The following is a 15982-nucleotide window of genomic DNA, read 5'->3' as shown; positions in this document are numbered from 1 at the left end:
TTTTTAAGATTGATGTTCAAAAGCGAGCTTTTATTTAAGTTTTTGTTATTTAAGTTAAGCTTATGTTTGTAGGCAAAGCCTTATTATGTACGATGTAACTAAGTTCAATTTATCACGGTTAGAAGTTAAAAGGTAACCTTAAGATTTTTGTGCATTTATCTACTAGCCAAGTGAGAACTATTAATTATGTTACGTATAAAGGAACGCCCAATAAAGTCTTTGTTTACTATTTGTTACCGCCAGATGCATCTCTACTGAACGTCAATTCCTTTCTGACTTCGTGGCGGGAGCCGAGAGCACGGCCGGCGGGCGCCTGGCGCGCTGGCTGGCGCCCACCCCGCGGGTGGAGCCCGCCAAGTGCGAGCTGCGGGCACCCGCGACCCCGGTGCGCCCCGCCGCTCGGATCACGCTGCCCATACTTGTGCGAGACCAGTACGGAGAAAGTGTGGCGTCGCCAGCTTTAAAAGTCGAGGTGTGTAATTGGTAACATTACATTCTTACATTTATGTGTAGGTACCTTTTTAACCGCCTTCAAAAAAAAAGGAGGTTCTCAGTTTGACCCGTATGTTTGTATGTATGTTTGTCCGCGATTATCTCGCGTTTGGCTGAACCGATTTTTATGCGGTTTTCAGCAAAGTGTTTGTTATATTCTGGAGAAGGTTTTAGTATACATAGAGCTGACCTGATGCTGAACCCTGACTGCACATAGTGGAACTCTGGTTTGGTGCAACATAGGAACACGCTGTTTTGGTCATCCAAGGTGTCATGATGAGCACTTGGGAGAGCAGTGCCTAAGATAGAGCTGATACTGAACCCTGGCTGTACCTAGTGGAACGCAGGTTTGGTGCAACATAGACACACGCTGTTTTGCTCATCCAACACGTCTTGATGAGCACTTGGGACAGCAGTACCGAAGATAGAGCTGATGCTGAACCCTGGCTGTACCTAGTGGAACTCAGGTTTGGTGCAACATAGACACACGCTGTTTTGGTCATCCGACACGCCTTGATGAGCACTTAGGAGAGCAGCACCAAAGAGAAAGCTGATGCTGAACCCTGGCTGTACCTAGTGGAACTCAGGTTTGGTGCAACATAGGCCCACGCTATTTTGGTCATCCGTCACATCTTGACGAGCGTTTGGGAGAGCAGTACCAAAAAGAATAAATAGTATAGAGGGGTCCTGTGTGTATAATATAATATGTATTCTTATTTCTTTTATTGACTTGTTATTTAATACTAATATTGTTATTTAATACCCATATGTACAACATGAACGCAAATAAAGAACTTGAACTTAAACTTGACTTTATTTTCTTTTACTTTTGTAAGAATTTGATATGATTTCTGAAAGAGCTACGTATTTGTATGATTTCATGTACATATATGTTTTTTTTTATCATATTTATATAAAGTTATATACTTACTGAGTATAATTGCATGAATTCTATAGTACATTAAATTGTATTTTTCTTATTTACTCGTAATGCATGTTAATTATAAGATGTAATAATGTTTTGAAAAGATATGTCCCGCCGAGTTTGTTGCCGGTCCCGTATTGGGATACCCTCCTCCAATTGAGGGAGGATTTAAATCTTCTCGAGGCAGAGGTGTACGGTTGGAGCCGGTATAGTTTTATTTGACGTTCATAAGCGCATTGTAATATGCCTATTTGAATAAACTATTCTTTATTTTATCTTATCTTATCTGTCATTGTAAATTTTGTAGTCACTGTAAATTTACTGCCATCTATCGACACACGTCTAAAACTCAAAATGAAAACGTATAAAGTTATCAAAAAATGTATATATATGGATAAATGATTTTATATTTTTATATCATTTTGATCCATGTTCATTCACTGATATCTATGTGTTAAAATTGTTAAATATGAAACGGTGTCGTCACGCCATCTAGCCGAGGATAGGCTAAAGCGGTGTGCGGCATCTATTCGAGAATGACGATTAACTTGAATTCCGAGGCACGTTTTTTCCTTAGATTTTATTCGTCTTATACGAAGTTACATATGTGTTTGGCAGTACCCATGATAGAGCTGATGCTGAACCCTGGCCGTACCTAGTGGAACTCAGGTTTGGTGCAACATAGGCCCACGCTATTTTGGTCATCCGTCACATCTTGACGAGCGCTTGGGAGAGCAGTACCCATGATAGAGCTGATGCTGAACCCTGGCTGTACCTAGTGGAACTTAGGTTTGGTGCAACATAGGCCCACGCTATTTTGGTCATCAGTCACATCTTGAAGAGCGCTTGGGAGAGCAGTACCCAAGATAGAGCTGATGCTGAACCCTGGCTGTACCTAGTGGAACTCAGGTTTGATGCAAGCTACTGTTTTGGTTAACCGACTCGTCGTCGTGTGGCTATGTAGCAGGGTTCCTCTAGGTGGATCAATTCACTTTTTTCTAATCGCCTTCAAAAACAAAGGGGGTTCTCAGTTTGACCCGTATGTTTGTATGTATGTCTGTATGTTTGTTCGCGATTATGTCGCGTTTGGCTAAACTGATTTTGAAGCGGTTTCAGAAAAGTTTTTGTTAAATTCTGGAGAAGGTTTTAGTATACATGGATGGTACCACTTGGACCCGATAGGTGGCGCTGCTATCGGTATATCGTCAAATTTGATTTGCTGAGACCGATTTAGATGGAATTTCGTGATTAGATTAGATAGATGAAATAGTGGGAGTGGGAGTGCGAGACAACAGTGCGAGTGCGGGTGGGAGTAGTACTGGGCGTGAGAGTGGGAGTGGGAGTGCGAGTAGGAGTGGGAGTGGGAGTAAGTTATATTATTTACATGCCTATACTCGTATCTTGTCGAGTCTTTTGAGAGTTAACTTTTTCTTATAAATCTTAATCTATTTGGGCAGATATATAATATACGCCCCGGACCCGCATGGGTAGTTCAACTAATTTACAAATTATACACGTAAACCTTTCTCAAGAATCACTCTATGTAAAAGTGAAAGCCGCGTAAAAATTCTTTCAGTCGTTTTTGAGTTTATCGCGAACATACAGACGACGAGGTGGGGGACTTTGTTTTATTTTATAATATGTATTGAGATGTATTGATTTTAACCCTAGGCAAACTAAGTTACAGGCAAACATATTACCTATACCTAACTATTTACATATCGTTTAACACCGAAACGTCAAAGTTTCGTCTCGATTATCCGATAGGATAACCATCGCCAACACTAGTACACTAGGTCAAAACTAAATGGAGAGCCCATCTATGTATAAACAAACTAATATTTTAGCTCAAAACCTAAAATAAATAAAGTACCTGTCACTAAAAAGTAAAAAATAAAAATAAATAAAAAACAAGACCAAAATAACTTAATTTTATTTCTTTTTTAAAAAAAGGGAACCGCCTTCAAAAACCAACCCACTGAAAAGCATTAAATAATTTTTATATACCCCACCCCTAAATTCCTTATCCCGTCCTAAAGCAAAATTCTGCCAAAAAGTAATTAATACCTAATAATAAGCAAATTAATAACCATCGGGGTAATTATTTTGTTTTTGAAGGCGGTGCCAAACCAACAAAAACATTCTTTGCTGCCAAACAGAAAAAATTGGAGTAGTTAGTAGTGCAAGAACTAAATTAATGAGTAAACTATGTATGTATGTCTTTTTTATGCAAGTACTTAAGTCGAGCGTTCTTCGTTGTCTATAATTTTGGTTCTCTAACATTTTGGTTTGGCACCGCCTTCAAAAACTAAATAATTACCCGGATGGTTATTAATTTGCTTATTATTAGGTATTAATTACTTTTTGGCAGAATTTTGCTTTAGGACGGGATAAGGAATGGATAAGGATAGGGGTGGGGTATATAAAAATAATTTAATGCTTTTCAGTGGGTTGGTTTTTGAAGGCGGTTCCCTCTTTTTAAAAAAGAAATAAAATTAAGTTATTTTGGTTTTGTTTTTGTTTTTTATTTTATTTTTTACTTTTTGTTTTATTTTTTTATATCACGTTATGTTATTATTTTCCTCGTTCTATGTAGGCATTTTAGTAAGACGGTTTCAGAATCCTCAGTATTTTTTGTTTTAAACCAGTTTGGAAAATATCATTCCTCGTTTAGAAGTTGGGATTACTTAAAATATTCTTGAAACTTGTACTTAGAGCTCCACAAAGAAAAGGGTTTTGAAGTTCAACCCCAAGGTAATGGGTTTGAAACTTTTACGCGGGGAAAGTCCTGGGTACTTAGCCAACATGACAATCGTTAACGCTCCGTAGCGTTAGTGCGACAGTGACAGTTGCATTTCGTTCGCTACGGAGCGTAAACGATTGGCATGTTGGCTACGGACCCTGGGCGGGAGCTAGTTTTAGGTATATGTACTTATATGATATATCGAATAGTTAACAAAACCCGTTTAAGTATTTTGTTAATGATCGTAATGTTTCGCTAAATGATTGTACACGGACCAATAATAATTGGACTTTAGTGCGAAATTAGTAATTGTTGGCAATATCGAGATCACACATTTATTACCTTCACCAGTGCGAATCAATTTAACGTGCTTGTTACTTACGGATTCTTAATCAATCCATCACGAAATTCACAAGTGTCTGGTTTGTTTCCTACACTACAAGTTCCGCAGTCTAATAAAAGCATAAGTATCAACCTATATCTATATATACAGGGTGTAATAAGATAAGTATGTAAGTAATAATCCGTTTAAGATCATAATCGGCACCATATTCTGATTAGAAAAAAGTAAAAAAAAACATTAGGAACAGGTCGCCCAAACTTTTTCTGTTTCACATCAAAAATATTTACCACTTTTTATGTTTTAGGTACTTTTATGTACCTATTTTTATTTGACTACTTACTCGTTTCTGTAGTCAAGATTTTTTTATTTGACTAAGTAATAAATGAGAAACTTGTAAAACACAAGCAGAATAGAATATAATAAAATACTACAAAAATGTACTGAATACCTATTTTAGTGAAATTCATTTGCTGCTGTTGGTTTCGCTATAGGAATTTATTTAGCAGCAGACCTTCAGTCAGTTAAAGTTTAAGTCTTATTATTCAATTGAGTGACAAATGTTCAATGTAGGTTCAAACCAGAATCGTCGTCGTTGTTTGTTAAATCACCCAAGTCACATGCGATTGTTATGATTTAGTGTTAATACGAAGATTACGAAGTTTACTAGCAAACTATCCTTGAATCGTGGTGCGGCGAAGGAACTAACTACATATACTTATAATGTAAAAATTGGGTATTTGATAATGATAAGTTATCTGTTTTGGCAAATTTATTTTCTATGATACAAAACAAAAATTTATCAATCAAATGAACAAGTAGATTTAGAATTATCTGTTTAATTGATTAATCAGGTTGTGGTGCAACGCCTAGAGGATTTGGGGGGTCGTCAAAGTCGAGCGGTCGCATCGGCAGTCGGCGGCGAGGGGCGGCGGGGAGTGCCTGACGTACCCTATCTGCCCACCGTGCGTGACACCATGTGCTTCCACGCCATCACCATGATGAAGGTTAATTCTCCCTTGCCATCTATATTATGAAAAACTAATGCATGCATTCGCATTTCAAGTGGAAACTAAATAATAGTATGACGGCATAACGTTTATGCTTATGTCCATATAGCTTGAGATACAATTTATATCTTTTGATGTCAACACCCAGGCATACCAGAACTACTCTTTTGAGGAGCTACGCGTAGCCAGTGGAGCGTGGGGTGGCGGCGGCGACGGCAGCGGCGGCTGGAGCGCGTGGGGCTCGGCGGGCGGTGCGCGCGTGCCGGCCGAGCGGCTGCCGGTGCGCGCGCAGCCCGACGGCTCGTACGCCGCCGCCTGGACGCCGCGTGCTCCCGGGGCCTACCAGCTACGGTGCACCCTCGACGAACTACCCGCACCGCAGGTTACTTTCATGCACTAACTGTGAACCTTATACATAAGGTGCTGGTCTAAATATTATTGGATTGTGTACCTTATCTTACTAGGCCTAACTATAAGAAAAAGGAATTCGAATGGATGGGAGTATGACATTAACCCTGGGTCTTTTCTTTTTATATAACATTACACCTTTCTTTTCGTTAGTTTTGGCTCCTTTTGTACTTATTGCTTTTTTCTCCGTTATTATTAACTCTTCGCATGTCTAAGCATTGATCAGAGCGAACAAATTTAAACCTATTGTATTAAACAATGGATTTTTAAATTCATGCGCACTGCGCACTGATCAATGCTTAGAAATACGAAGGGTTGAATTGAAACTATATCACAGGCCCAAATTTGTATAAGAGTGTTTAACAGGAGTTGACCATAGAAGTGGTGGAGAGCATCATGGAAGGGCGGGGCGAGCGCGGGCCGGGCGACGAGGCTGCGTCTCCGCCGGCGCGGCTGCGGCGCTTCGCGGCGCGGTTTAGCGCGGGCCTGCGCGTGCGCGCCAGCCCCAGCCTGCAGGCCGAGGAGCTGGGCCGCGTACCGCCTGGAACCACCGTCGCCTGCGTCGAAGAGGTCCATACTTAGTGCTAAATATTGCCTTCCAAATATATCTTTAGGCTGTGTTCTCAACGTTCAATTTAAACCATATTACAAAAAAGAACTACTTATTAGCGGTCAAGCGTTCACTTTTATCAAAAGCTACACGAATTCTGAATCCTACTCGTAGAATGGAAATACTTCCTGCCTCCTTTTACAAGCGCAGTCGTTTTGAGGCGTTAAATGTACTGTAATTTCCTTATTAAAATCTTATGCTAATTAAAAATATATAATTCAGATAGATTGCTCCCATTTTCATCAAAATTAGTTCTGATGATGGGATCCATGTGATCCATTCCATGATCCATTTATCAACAAATCAAGCATTTACCTACATGCAAAAACGCGACATGTGATGAAATGGAACTGTTGATGAAGTCCAGAACGGAACTCCTCAACGACACGTGTTTCACGTGTGGCGATATTGTCTTCTTCGTTAAATTTGTTCAGCAAGTTATGTTTTTAAAAAACATTTTTATCAAGGTCGAGTTCTGATGATGGATTCCATGAGGAATTGCATCTTTATAGCGATTTTTATTTTCATCTAAAAACCAAGAATTTACTTTTAAATAGTACTCTTTGGTGAAATGGAAATGGAATTGCCATGACGACCAGAATGGAACTCCTGCACCACAAGTATTCTAGGTCTCGGGGCAAATTGTAATTGTTAAGACATGAAATATGGTAGGAAATAATTTAAATGGCACTTCCAACTGTTTTGTAAAGTCGTTTTTTTCCTTCTAAATATTATGTTTCAGACGTTGCATGTGTCCCGAGAAGACTTCTTGAATCGTAGTACGTACCTAGTAAATAGAAAAGAGTTCGATTAGAGGTAAAATACGATAACACATGGATTATCTAGGCGTACGATAAGATTGGGTATATGTACTATCTAGTCGTACGTTACGATTGTATCTGTGTAAGGAGATGTGAATGAACAATGTCGGTGCAGGTGGTGAACAAGGACGGCACTTGGGTGCGGCTGGGGGTCGAGTCGGTGCGCGCCCACGCGGACGGCGGCGCCGGCGTGGCGTGGTGTCTGCAGCACCACCGCCACCTCGACCGCGCGCTGCTGCTGCCCGTCGACGCCACCTCGCCGCCGCAGGTAACGATCCCTCTACTAAAGCCTGCTATTCTACACAGCAAAATGACTGCGAGCCGTATGATTCCGTAGACGCATTAAATTAAATGCACACATACAAGCGTATTAACAATTATTGAGGCTCTAAAAATAATTACGAGTATTTTTCGGAACTCTGGTGTCACTCGGATCCGTCACCTTTAGTGTGTTAATTAATAGACGGAAAATGCGTTTTAAGTCTTATTGTCTAATTTGTATGATTCATTATCTACCACTTATAATGTAGTACAAGTAATCATTTTACTGCCGGGAATTTCGTGGAATTTTAGCTATAATAATAACTTAGACCTAAAGTTATTATTATAGCTAAACTTCCACGAATATATTGATATATTTGTTGCGAATGCACGCAGCCCGACGGCTCGGCTAGTATTCGGAGGCTTTTTTAAAGCATCAATTTCTATTGGTAGCGCTTCTGCGCTCCACATATGTTTTATCGCGGCCAATCAGAGGCACCTAAATTTACCACCTTTTTTACTGTTCAATTTTGCTAAATCACTCTTTCATCATGCTTCATACAATCAACAAGCACTTTCTACATTTAACCGTATTGTCAAAGAACCCTTGTAAACCAGTACCTGTTGGATGAATATACTAGTTCACTACATAGGTATCGAAGCTTTTTATTTGAGTCGTCGTGATTCTGACCTGCACGGCGGCTACCATATTTTAGATTATAATTTTGGCATTACGCAATGAGCAACTGCATTACTGATAGCCTGATATAGGAACAGTTCTTAGTTACATAGGTACATATTTTGTGAAGCACTTCCATTACAGCGAGATTAAGCCTCAGAATGCCGATCCCGATATAACCAAGTAAATCAGCTGTTTACTCAACGTACATTTAAACAAAGAAACCATTTGTCTCGATTTTAATGAAAGTGAATCATAGTTTACATACCTTGGCGTTGGGATAATAATAAACAAAATCGGGGTACTTGTAAGTGTACGTGAACTGTTTGTTTTTAGTCGGAGTACACGGGCATATGGAGCGGCTACGGCGACGCGCAGGGCGACATGCAATCGTGGACGCACGAGGACGACATTGACATTGGACTTAACGGTAATACCCGTTGCTCACTCGCATGCCCCTTTTATGACTCTACTCGGCAGCTAACTTTTAAATGTCATCGAATATTTACTTACTAATACTCATTATGTTAATATTTACAGATATTAATAGCATTGATGAGCGGAGGTTTCCGTTTTCCGTTCAATGTGATATGGCCAATGATGTAAGTGGATTTGAGTTTTATATACCCCATACACTTTTCTAATACCTATTATAATACAATAATATCTAGGCACACATAAATACATTACTTCATTTTATTACCTATCACATAATATTTATTAATTGCGAGGCTCGTTACAATCATTACCATTCGTAAATAAATTGTCCATTATAAAATTCATCTGCGACTACTGTACGACTTCCCTTGAAAAGTTTAATTCATACTTACTTGTAATATTAGTTCTATGATCAATTATCATATTGATCATAGTAATCAAATGTTAATGTTATTATTCGCAGAGTGATAGCAGTACTAGTCATTTTGTATTTGGGCTGGAACCCAGCAAACGCGGGAGAATTTATCGCAACGAATCCATCGCTATCCCAACGCCAAGGTAAGTAAACTATGCCATAGAGCTAAAAATGACACTAAGTGTTGCATACGATCACGATCAATAAACATTTTTCTATATAATCAACTATTCATAATGAATATTGAAATAAGTGTGATGTTTGTTGGTAGAAGAACGCAGCGGCGCAGTAATGGCAACAGCGACGAGTGGTGGTCGCCCGTGAGACAGCGCTCCAGCGACAATATTCGGGACGTCAACCCAATTCAGGAGGTTGGTTGGCATATGCCATACCATAATTTCTGCCTGCACTTCGGTTTTTCTACTGTTGGGGTACCCTTTTGTTAGCACTCCGCCAAGAAGTTCCTTTGGTCGCTTTTCGACGCCTTCCTCTGATCAGCTTTATGTTAGTATACACGAATACTAATAAGTGGATAAATTTAAGTTACAACTACAAGCATATACGGAGCGAAGCTAAGTAAAAGCGTGTACAAACAAAATCGATAAGATTACTCTCAATCTAAACTTCTTTGTTAGGTAAAATGAGTTTTAAAAATCCAATTACATAGGCTTTTATACCTACACTTATAATTGGCGACTCTCCGAAAACCACAATTAGCATATTATACTTTAACGTGGATTGTTTTCCCTGTGGGTTCTAATATTTAGGAAATACAGTTATGTTGCAACATTATCTGTGGTCTATTCGGCGAAGATTGCCACCATGTGGCGGCCTATGTGAGTCAGCGATAGCGCCGTAAATAGGTCTCCAATGATTCACCATGAATGCACTTAAATAGAGTTCTTCGTTTGTTGTTACATGTTCTTTAACTGTATCACTGAATGGTCATTCCTCGGATTATGAAATACTTGGCAAGATAAAACTGCTTAATAATATCGATAGATCAATTTTATGTAATTGGCGGAAATGGCGACGAAGAGTATGTATGCAGAACTGTTTCAAATCTGAATATTTATTTAAAATAGACATTCAAGATTACAGGGAGGGCCTTTTTGCCATTTAAGTACAATATATTTTTATACTTTTTTCCCATTGTATGACTTTGTCCTCAAGTCAATCACCACTTGCGGCAACCGTAGGTATACCTATGGCAATCTATTCTTGCGCAATGAAGTACAAGTTGGAACTAGTTTTCTTATGTAATGGAGTATACCTATGGTTGTTATACGTGGTGGGGTGGAATGGATACCGAATCTCGTTTTTCATAGACGGTATTTTATTATTGTAGACGGAGATAGGAATGGAGCCAGACACGCGCGCCGGCGGCGGCCGGCTGGCGCAGACGGGCACGCAGACGTCGCCCGAGAGCGTCGGCGACACCGTCGCCACGCTGCACCTCTACATCGGGCCCAAGCCGGTATGATTATTGCAGCTTATTGACGTCCTTGCAGACGAAGCCCAGAGATATAAATGATAATTACCCGTATTTTTTCCTATTCATAATTACACTATGTGCGTATAATTTGACTTTATAATGAAGTATATTTTATCTTAGGACGAGAACATAAGTCCTAAAAGTGTAGCCCGTGAACGCATAGCGTCGCGGTCGCGGGCCTACAAGCGGAGTTCGTCGCCGCCGCCGCTCCCCGCGCGCGCCGCTCCCGCGCCACCGCCGCCGCGCAAGCATGCCCTCAGCCCTGCGCAGGCCGAGTGTCTACGAGCGATATTCGCTGCACTGCTGTGGCATGAAGGTACGTGGGCTATCCTTGCCCTCTATGAAACAATAGCATCTGTGGAAGTGACTAAAATATTAGTTATATGGTACTCGTTCCATATGACTATTTACTTGGTGCAAAAAAGATAATGGAAACAATAGTGACCTATCCTAGCATGTCTATGTATTTATACACTAGTAATGATGTTGACGTATCATAATGTGTTCACCAGGCATAGTCCACGACGCGATCGCGTGCGCGGCGTTCCTGAAGTTCCACCCGCAGCTGCCGAAGCAGGGCGCGCGCGTCGTCACTCGCGCGCCGCATGACCTCTCCGTGTCGCGCCCTCAACGGCATTCCGTCGAAGTCTCCACTAACGCTGGTACATTTTAGAAAACCTCACAGTTAGTGCTAAGGGTACGGTGAGCAAGCACGGAGAATTTACCTTTACGGCCGGCTTCAGACCAACAATCCTCCCAAAGATGCTGCTGGCTGAACCGCGGCTTTGCTTGCTGCTTACCGACTTAAAACGGTTGAGCAGATTTTGATTTTTTATTGGCTTCTAAAGGAGCAGGTAATAAATAAATATCGATATATAAATCGTGGTCAAAAATCAAATCAAAAATTAGTACTTGTAAACTAAAGGGGCTTTGAACTTCCGCGCGGGCGAAAATAGATAGCGATCTAGAATTATTTTCTGTTTAGTTTGTATTTAAAATGTATCGCTTATTACAGGCCAGTATTTGCGAATGAACCCCGCAACGTTGGAAACCCTAACGCGGTCCGGCGTGGAGGCGAGCGCTAGCCGAGCTCGGCGGAGCGATGTCGACTTCACGATACGCGAGGAGGACTCGCAGGCTCAAGGCGATACAAGTTAGTATAATATATACGTATCATTATTATGTTAATGTTTCGTAAGTTGTTGTAGATTTGAAATAAATGACAAACCAAACGTCTTTAGTATTGATGTATAGTTCATAATTTTTTTTTAGTCGAAACAGTTTATTAGACGTACTCCACACTCATATTCCTTTATTAGGTAATTCAAGATAACAAGGATTTCATTTTTGTTAGTACATACAATAAAATATACTTATGAACTATGTATATTAGAACTTAAATGTATTATTAGATTTTAAAGTGTTAATTAAATTCATCGTTATGGGACATGCGGGATTGCTCTTTGGGCTCTGCAGTGAACCAGACAATCGTTTAGTGGTTAGCCACTCATGTCACTCACTCACTCATGTTGTGTGTCACTGTTAGGCAATCAGGGCAGAAGCGCTGCAAACCCTAGGTAACCCAACCGGCATCCTAAAAGCGTTATATTATAAGTACTACAAAGAGCGTTGTATGAATGTTTAGTGTCGCGGACCCACAAACTACGTGTAAAATTATGAAAAAGCTGTAAGAGGGGGCTAAACAAATTGTAGTTTTAATATTACATTTTTATACGTTTAAATCAGGGGGAAGTGCCATAAAAAAATTGTCTCATTACAAACGTCATGTTTTTCTAGAAAGTTGACATTTCTTCCGCCGCAAGTTCAAGGCGGCGCGCCATATCTTTTGTCCCCTTGTAATTTCCTAGCTTTACGCTCTTATAACAGTGAATGCATTACAGACAGCAGCAACTCGCCGTCCGTAGTGAACGTGCTGCCGCCGGCGCTGCGGGCGCTGGTCGCCCTGTGGGACGCTCTCTACGACGCCGACCAACTCTCTGCTGCCACTGACAAGTAACTTGAACGCATTTCCATTCAAACATTTACTTTTGGTTTCGATATTGATACATACAGATACGGTATCGATTTTTATTACGTATATTCATTGCATGTTGTAATGTAGGAGGTATTTTATTGTGTCATTTGCACTATGAGACAGGACTGCACGCTTAACTAAATAATTAACTATGTTTTATTTGTTTTAGACATCAGAAAGAAACTGCTGAAAATAATGAGAACGAGCTGATTTCAAGAACGGTCACTTCACTTCGCAAAAAAAGGGATTGGAAGTCGGCGCCTGCTTATAAAACTCCTTATTCAGGTATGTGTGTTCATATTGCAAATTCCAAATAGCTATCACATATTAAGGTTAATAGCTGGCGCCTCTATTGTCATAGACCTAAATCTACAGACGACTTGTAATAATTTGACAGTATCGAGCATTTGGACGTCTAGGTAGACGTCCAAATGCTACACTAAGGTTAGTGTAGAGTAAGTTAGAAATTAAGCATGCTCGACCTTTAAATGTTACTACATACAGTTGGTTTGATTAAGTAGGTATTTAAAGAAAAGGCTCTCGTGCTTAGCCTACACTTAGCACGAGAGCGTCGCGCCAGTATCTGGCCCACATGATAGACTAATCCATCCCTTTTTAATTAATACAGTTAGAAAAATACCAGACATTGTCGCGGCGCTCTCACGCTGAGGCCACTGTACCCTTATTAGACGAATCACGAAAGTGTTGTTGCAGTGAAGTGCGAGTTGTGCGGCGGGGTGAGCGTGCCGCCGCCGCTGGCCGCGCACATGCGGCACGCGCACCCCGGCTGCCGCGCCGCCAGCGCGCGCGGCTACGACAGCGCAGGCGTCTACCGCCGCGCTGACCCGCCCGCGCCCAACGACGCGCCGCCCGCGCTCTGCGGGCAGCTCGCGCAAGGTACGTACTCTACGGTTGCAGTATTATACAGTACTCAATATTGACACAACTTGAATTCGTAATGATACCGTATTAAGGGATGGTAGCTCCTTTTCATTAAATAATTGATTTCTCTCTTTAGTCTATCCGTTCAGAGTGTGTCGAAAGCGCCTCTGTGCATTAGCTACGGCTTCTGGCACAACGTTAAAATATCGCGAACTTCACTGTTCCGCGTATAGAAAAAAGGTAATTATTTCATTTGTTATTACAGCTTACCAACTTTGGTACATATATTGCGAGAAATGTCGCGACAAAGCGCTAAAAGCAGTCTCGTCGGTGAAGCAATCGAAGAGCAAGTCGGTGTCGGACGTGTGCTACGAGCGCGGCAGCGACGCCCCGGAGGTCGACCACCAGATCATGAAGGACAACGCCATGTTCCTGCTGGATTTAGCACCCTTGACTAACTCGGGTATGTATTTATAAAAGAAAAAATAATCTGGTAAATATTTGAGCCACTTGAACGATATTTGAACAAGATTTTTAGTATGTAGTTAGTTTCATTGTAAAACTCCTCGTAAGTGTTCGCGTAGTTGTAAACGTTTAATTTCTTGTCTTTGTATGATAATGATCTTGACCGAATTCTTAGCCGTTTTTTTTTGCATTTTTAGCGAGAAATTTTTTTTAGCACTATACGGATACAGCACAACAAAGGTTTTATTTAACCCACGATTGTTGACCAACACACATATATCATAGCATGTTTGTGAACATGAAACCGAGTTTTGCCTTGCACGTAGTCTGATGTTTGTTTATTACCGGTTAAAATCGATTATTGTATTGTGTAATGTGTGTATGAGACAATCAGATTGTTTTTAGAGTCCCTGTCGGCGTCGCCCTGGCACGAGTCGGCGGGGCGCAGCCCCCCGACGCCGCCCAGCAGCATGTGGCAGCCGGCGCCCCCGTTCCAGTGCCTGGCCGCGCTGGGCGTCGCGCCCAAGACCAACGCCACCGTAGACACCGCCAAGTATCACTCGCTGGGACGCCCTCCACCGCCCACGATCGCCCCAACGGTCAGCTGATTTATACTATTTGTATAAGTCTTAAATTAATTACTTACTGCATCGAGTCTCACGATCTTGGCACGAGTAGACGGGGGCTGTACTGCGCATAATCTTACCCTTATTCGCAAAACATTATCTTAACTCCGTTTTAGACTTCACATTCGTGAATTACCTAGAGAATCATTCAAACTGCGTCATTTCAGAAACTATAATAGATAGCTAAATTTGATTTTAAGAAGTATAAGGCCTATTAGATATGAATGAAATTGCATTCAAAGTTTATTTTATTCGTTTTATACTCGTATACGATTGATTTGATTAATTCCGGAATAAGTTTTTGGCAAAATTTGGTACAAGCTTTTATCGCCGCCTATACTTTTCTTTCCATAGGCAACTAATACTCATCGAGACAATTCTAACAACCCAAACACAATTAGGTTGCGGTATTTTATCACAGTGTTCCTATGGCCACCTCCTGTCTCCATCATCAGATCAGCTCGATGGTACCATAATATTGCATTGTCGACTTACATATCTGTACGCACATTTTCAGCTCATCAGAAACTGGGAAGTAGAGCAAATTTAACTTGCAAGATTGGATAACAGTCCCACAGACAGATAACGGGACAGGGGAAACTAAATAAAAGCTTGTAAAAAACTGTACAAATTATTTCCCTTTATGTATTATTATTTACCTTAAAAAAAATTATATGCTGAATTCGCTATACTAATATATTTACTAAGTGTATGTCTCTTCAGATTAACTATACGTAGCTACTTCTCAATCATTATACCTATATAGATTTCTAGAAACTTCACGCACATAACTATGGAGTTAATTTGGTAATGTAATCTTTCGAATTGCAGAATGGTCCATACGGCGGCGAGGGTCTGGCGGGCGGGCAGTGGCCGCGCGTGCACCGCTCCGTCTCGATGGGGCAGGCCAGCGGGCGCGACCTGGCGCACGCCGCGCCGCTGGCCCGCCACGAGCGCTCCACGCACCATGACAGCCTCTCTGGTAACCTAAAACATATGATGTGCTTTCTCAGTACACATTGACACAGAATAGATAGTAATACTACGCACAGAATTTTCACTGTCCAATAAAACCGATGTTTAACCTTTTGAACGCCAAACGGCGCATCCATTTGCCGTGCCACTGACGCTACGGGGGTAAAATTTAGTTTTGTGAATAAACAATGCCAATCTAAAAGTGGGATGTTTTTCAGTAGATTTTCATCAAAAAACGATCGACGTCAAATGCCGTCTTTGGCGTCGTCACAATTTTGCGTTGACGTCAATTGCCGTCTGTGGCGTTCAAAACGTTAAGAGCGAAAGGTCACGAATAACGTTGTTTCTCTGTAGGTTGTACC

At 41.1% G+C, this 15982-nt stretch overlaps 1 protein-coding gene across 1 annotated transcript in view; it reads left to right on the top strand.

Annotated features, from left to right (window-relative positions):
- The window catches only part of LOC134804967 (E3 ubiquitin-protein ligase MYCBP2), a 128708-nt gene that overhangs the window by 81509 nt on the left and 31217 nt on the right, over positions 1 to 15982 (top strand). Inside the window, exons 35-53 of the mRNA XM_063778259.1 lie at positions 244 to 472; positions 5355 to 5507; positions 5659 to 5892; positions 6285 to 6488; positions 7465 to 7617; positions 8626 to 8719; positions 8830 to 8891; positions 9191 to 9285; positions 9414 to 9513; positions 10491 to 10619; positions 10758 to 10953; positions 11150 to 11299; positions 11653 to 11790; positions 12539 to 12650; positions 12842 to 12957; positions 13387 to 13569; positions 13820 to 14017; positions 14425 to 14618; positions 15477 to 15627. Of these exons, the coding sequence (XP_063634329.1) occupies positions 244 to 472; positions 5355 to 5507; positions 5659 to 5892; positions 6285 to 6488; positions 7465 to 7617; positions 8626 to 8719; positions 8830 to 8891; positions 9191 to 9285; positions 9414 to 9513; positions 10491 to 10619; positions 10758 to 10953; positions 11150 to 11299; positions 11653 to 11790; positions 12539 to 12650; positions 12842 to 12957; positions 13387 to 13569; positions 13820 to 14017; positions 14425 to 14618; positions 15477 to 15627 (2891 nt within the window). The remainder of the gene's footprint in view (positions 1 to 243; positions 473 to 5354; positions 5508 to 5658; positions 5893 to 6284; positions 6489 to 7464; positions 7618 to 8625; positions 8720 to 8829; positions 8892 to 9190; positions 9286 to 9413; positions 9514 to 10490; positions 10620 to 10757; positions 10954 to 11149; positions 11300 to 11652; positions 11791 to 12538; positions 12651 to 12841; positions 12958 to 13386; positions 13570 to 13819; positions 14018 to 14424; positions 14619 to 15476; positions 15628 to 15982) is intronic.

This window comes from Cydia splendana, chromosome Z (assembly GCF_910591565.1).
Source record: "Cydia splendana chromosome Z, ilCydSple1.2, whole genome shotgun sequence".
NCBI classification, from domain to species: domain Eukaryota; kingdom Metazoa; phylum Arthropoda; class Insecta; order Lepidoptera; family Tortricidae; genus Cydia; species Cydia splendana.
Note: the sequence above shows the minus strand (reverse complement) of the source record. Positions and strands in the feature narration are given on the sequence as shown.